Source organism: Octodon degus, unplaced genomic scaffold (assembly GCF_000260255.1).
Source record: "Octodon degus isolate 3935 unplaced genomic scaffold, OctDeg1.0 scaffold00111, whole genome shotgun sequence".
In the NCBI taxonomy this organism is placed as follows: Eukaryota; Metazoa; Chordata; class Mammalia; order Rodentia; family Octodontidae; genus Octodon; species Octodon degus.
The window spans coordinates 3,764,169-3,769,353 of record NW_004524687.1 but is presented as its reverse complement, the minus strand read 5'-3'; the positions used below and the strand labels follow the sequence as shown (position 1 = coordinate 3,769,353).

General features: G+C 38.2%; 1 protein-coding gene across 1 annotated transcript in view; it reads left to right on the top strand.

Annotated features, from left to right (window-relative positions):
• Rnf17 (ring finger protein 17) overlaps window positions 1-5,185 on the top strand; it is a 228,465-nt gene that overhangs the window by 219,666 nt on the left and 3,614 nt on the right. The window contains 3 exon segments of the mRNA XM_004639411.2: window positions 545-710; window positions 2,626-2,761; window positions 4,149-4,338. Coding sequence (XP_004639468.1) covers window positions 545-710; window positions 2,626-2,761; window positions 4,149-4,338 — 492 coding nt within the window.

Here is a 5,185-nt window from a genome sequence, read left to right as displayed (position 1 = left end):
CAAAAAAAAAAAAAAAAAAAGAAAGCCAGGGAAGGACTTGCTGCCTAATTTCGTTGGAGAGCGAGCATAGCCATGTACAACTGTTGCTGGGTTTTATAAGTTTTTATATCATCTGTTGTTCATAACATTACCTAAAATTTAGTAGCATGAACAACACACATAAGGTTCAGGAATCCAGGAGCTGCTTAATTAAACATAACTCAGGCTAATGAGGTCCAAGTGAAGGTGGTAAGGACTATAGAATTGACTTCCCAAGGAAATCACTTATATGACGCCACCTCGGCCCTTCAGTGACTGCTCTGCTGTCTCCACCAAGGGCCCCACAGGACAGAACCTACCTGCCGTTAGGATCCAATCTCAGTATTCAGACCCCTCACTTTAGCAGTGTGCACTCAGCCAGCCCCAAGATCCGCTCGGTGGGGTATGGGAGTAAGAAGCAGAATGGACACGTCATTGGAGGCTGCCTGCCACAACAGTGTGGTCCACATACAATGGATATTAGAAATTACAGAACTGAAAAGTTTCTTCTCTTTCACCCATTTAGGTATACATTTGCCTTGATTCTATAGAAAACTGCAATCAGTTCAACCATAGTGACACAAATGACACTCAGGTTAGCTCAGAATCAGAATCGGAGAGCCTTGAAGAAGCATTGCAGAGGCTTAATAAAATTGTGAAGACGTTTCCTCCTCTGACAGACTTTAGAACAGGTATACTTTTTTTCTTTAATGAAAAGTTTATTTAGTAAAACTATTTTTGTTTTAATGGGCTGGGGAGGCTTGGTTATTTCTAACAGTAATGGATATTTTCCTCAGATTCACTCTATATGCATTACTTCTTTGAATACTAGAGATATCCTGGAGTAAGCTTTTCCATCTTCTAGATTAAGAATGTGAACTGAGTTCAATCCCTGGTACTGCAAAAAAAAAAAAAAAAAAAAAAAAAAAAAGAGGCCTTGCCAAAGGTGCTCCATTGGCCTCTGTAGTCTGCATAGCCTATCCATAATCCATAATCCCCATAGTTAGACCCAGTGTAACATCTGCCGAAGCTACTGTAGCTTTGACCATCATCATAGGCACCGTGTAATTTCCATATCCTTGATCATAATAGTTATTAAATCCTTTGTTCCAACTTTACTATTCTGTTGATGAATTTATATTCAAGAAGTAGCTATTTATTGCAAATTCATTTGAGGGGTCCAGGGCATAGGGATGAATTCTAATCGCCAAAAAAAGGTAAAGTTTTAAAATATAATTTGAGATAAAAATGTTAGCAGCATGTAATATTTCGCTTATGCATTTCTTTCATGGAATTATGTAGATTTTGATGACATAAGAGGGGAAAGAGGGAACATTGTAAAACAAGACATGAAACTGAGCACTTGCTTGCACTAGGTATGATATTAGAAATATAAACCACAGTTCTTGAAAGCAAGTGGACAGAGAAGAGACAGGCCAGTCACGTGCAGCTCAGTAAAGGGAGAAGCTGAACACCAGTGGATCACAGAGAAAGTAGTGCTATATTAGTAGTCAATTTATAATGTTTTATTGGAGCTGAGCTTTGAAAGAAAAGTAGGTGTTATAAGGCCCAGGAGAACATTTTTTAGATAGGACAGACACAAGTAAAGGAATTAGGTCTCATTGTTATTTACAAAAAGGAAACAATAACACAAACTTCTAGTGAACTAAAACTGTTTATATAAATGAAACAGGTTAATTGAAATTGTTTAAAAACAATGAAATAGGGTTGGGGAGATAGCCCAGCATGGTAAGTACCTGCCTGTCAAGTGCAAAGTCCCAAGTTGGATCCCTCCTACTGATAAAAAAAAAAAAAGAAAGGAAATATGTAATTTGGGAAATATGTGATGAACCCCCTACTTCCTATGTATCCTCCTGCCTCCTGCATAGTGTTTCTCAGGAGAAACTCTGTGATATTTAAGTTTGTGTCTCTGACTTAATTCACTTCACGTTATGGGTTCAAGTTATTACAAATGCCTCAACTTTATTTTTTATGACAGCATAGTACTCCATTGTGTATAAGTACCATATTTTCCTTATCCAGCATTAAGGTGTTTTTTTGTGTTTGTTTTTTCCAGCATTAAGGTTTTAAGAAATTGTATTGAGGTAATTCATGGAGATGATGCAGTGGTTGGAAGATGAAAGAAACCTGTAAATTGTAATGCTGAGGAGTTGGTATTGCAGGCAGTTAAGATGCCACTGAATAATTTTAAATAATAGCTATGTACCTGGATTTTTTAAATTTAATATTTGTGGTCTCAGAGAGTGGATTAGAAGAGGACAGAATGGATGGCACGAACTGAAAAACTGCACTTAGTGCCCTTTGAAGATGATGATCCAAGGGAGCCTGGAGAGTCTCAAAAGTGGAGCTCGTGGCAGAGGGCCCACAGCCACAGAGGTAGAAGTAGGAGCTCTGTGAGTGGCAAAGTGTCTTCAAAGCTTAATGCTCAGGATCAGTAAAGAAATGCCAGGATTAATTTTAGATGGTTGAGTATATGATTATTATGTTGATGTGTTTGTACTTTTTCTACATTAGAAACTTTTTTAAAAGATAATTTTATCAAAAAAAAAAGGCAATTTTATCTTTTCTCCTTTTCTGCCTTTCTAGAAATGCCTTGTCTTGCAGAATATGCTGATGGCTTATGGTATAGAGCAAAAATTGTTTCCATTAAAGAATTTAACCCTTTATCTGTCCTGGTACAATTTGTTGATTATGGATCAACTGAAAAGTTAACACTGAACAGGTAAAAGAAAAGGTCATCTGAATAATGCTTCTGAGTTCTGCTTTAGCTTTTTTTTCTTTTATTGGAAAGATTCTTTACCTCTTTTAAAAGAAAAAGGCTATTTTAAAGCTGTTTGTGAATTAGGAATTTTTAAATCTAGACTTTTTGCAAGAAAATGTACATAAAATTTACAATTTTAACTATATTACTCAGTTGACTTTAAGCACATTTGCAATGTTGCACAACTCACTTTCTATCTCTGAAACATTTTCATTAACCCTTTCTGACGGGGCTGTAATTTGTCTTGCTGCCTAATGGTACAAACATGCATGTACCTGTGGTGGTTTGAGTTCCAGGAATGTGTTAATCCGAATAGAAACTTGGTACCCTTTAAACAGCATTCCTTCCATTCCATCCTCTCAGCCCTGTCATCTATTTCTGTCTCTGAGTTTTCATTTTCTAGGTACCTCATCTATAAGTAAAATCATGTAGTAGTCGTCCTTTTGTCACTAGCTTATTTCACTTAGCCTGTTTCCAAGATTCATCCATGTCATAAGATATGCCAGAATGTCCTTCCTTTTTAAGACAGAACCTAATCTTTTCTTATGTGTAGACCACATTGTATTTATCCTCAGTGATGTATGTATAAATTTCTCTTTGAGATGCTGCTTTCAGTTATTTTGGGCATACCCACAGACATGGAATTGCTGGATGATATAGTCCACTTCCAGTTTCTTAAGGAATGTTTTCTGCGGCTACCCCCCTCAACAATCCCACCACCATTGCTGGAGGGCTCGAGCTTTTCACATCTGCGTCAGCAGTTACCGTTACTTCTCAGGCTTGCGGGACTGCCCATCCTGGCTGCCCAGTCTCACTGCACGTTTGATTTACACTCCCTAATGATCATGATGTTGCGCATTTCGCACATTTCTTTTTTCCCCTTATATATCATCTTTGGAGAAGTGTCCGTTTTTATATGTATTTTCTTTCATCTGCAGGCTTTTTCACTCTGCTGATTGTCTATTAAGCACAGAAGTTTTTAATTTTGAAGTTCATTCCATCTGATTTTTCATTTGTTGGTTGTGCTTTTGGTATCACAACTGGAATAATCATTGAAAAATTCATTATGAGGTCCTTCCCTTGTTTTCTTCTAAGAGTTTTAGTCAGAAGGAAATTTGAGCTGCATGTAGTGGCGCACACCTGTAATCCCAGCACTAGGGAGACTAAGGCAGGAGGATCGTTAAAAGTTGAGACCAGCCTGGGCTACGAACTGAGCTCAAGGCCAGCCTGAACTGCGTAGTGAGACCCTGTCTCAAAAAGACTCCCCCAAAAAATTTATTTTTTTTTTTTTGAATTGACATACTAAACATTTAAGAATTTCTTTTCTTTTCTTTTTCTTTTCTTTTAGACTGTGTCAGATTCCTTTTCACCTCATGCAGTATCCTGCCCGTGCCATAAAGGTTTTCTTGGCAGGGTTTAAACCTCCCTTAAAGGACACAGGGAAGACAAGAATACCATATTGCCCCAAGTGGAGCATGGAGGCATTGTGGACTATGATAGACTGTCTTCAAGGAAAGCAGCTTTATGCTTCTTCTATGGTAAATGGTCTTAATTATTCAAAATGTTCTTATAGATATTTTCACAGTGCCTGTTAACTTAAAGCACTATGTGCCTGTGCAACTCTCCAAGGAGAAATAGGTAATAAGACACGTAAAGCTATGTATACTGCAGGAATAACCTTTAAAGCTTTTAAAATTGTTTTTATTTATACTTAAGAAACATTAGCTCCAGGTTGATAAGATTAAAATGAACGAGATATGCATTGTGCTGGGCATGGTGGTGCACACCTGTAATCCCAGCACTTGGGAGGGGGCAGCAGGGGACCTCCATGCATTTGAGGCCAGTATGGACTACAACTACCGAGGGAGACCCTGTCTCAAAAGAAAAGAAAAATGGCAAAGAACTTGTATATCAATGGAGGGAAACAAGCATACCAAACACTACACAAGCTAGAATGAAGTAGTACAATACAAGCTAGAATGAAGTATTACAATAGAGGGACAGCTTGAGGTGCAAAGGGAGTGAAAGAAAAAATGATTATGTCCATGTAAAAGGAGCTGAAATAGCACTTTCTTAGTAGGTATTGAAATGACATTTTCAAGTGTCATCTGAGCAGCATCCTGAAAAATGACTAGGAAAAACCAGGACATAGAAAGGCTTGAACTGTATTGTGAGAGAACCTTTATCAAAATCCCAGGTGAGGCTGGAGAGATAGCTCCGTGGTCTAACTGTCCACCAAGCAAGTGCAAGGACCCAGGTTCAATCCCCAGTACCACAGAACTGGGGATACTAGCCACCAAAACACGGCATGGTGGCACACATCTGTAATCCCAGCCCTGGGGAGGCTGAGATAGGACAGTCACTACTGTTTTTGTTTTTTGTTTT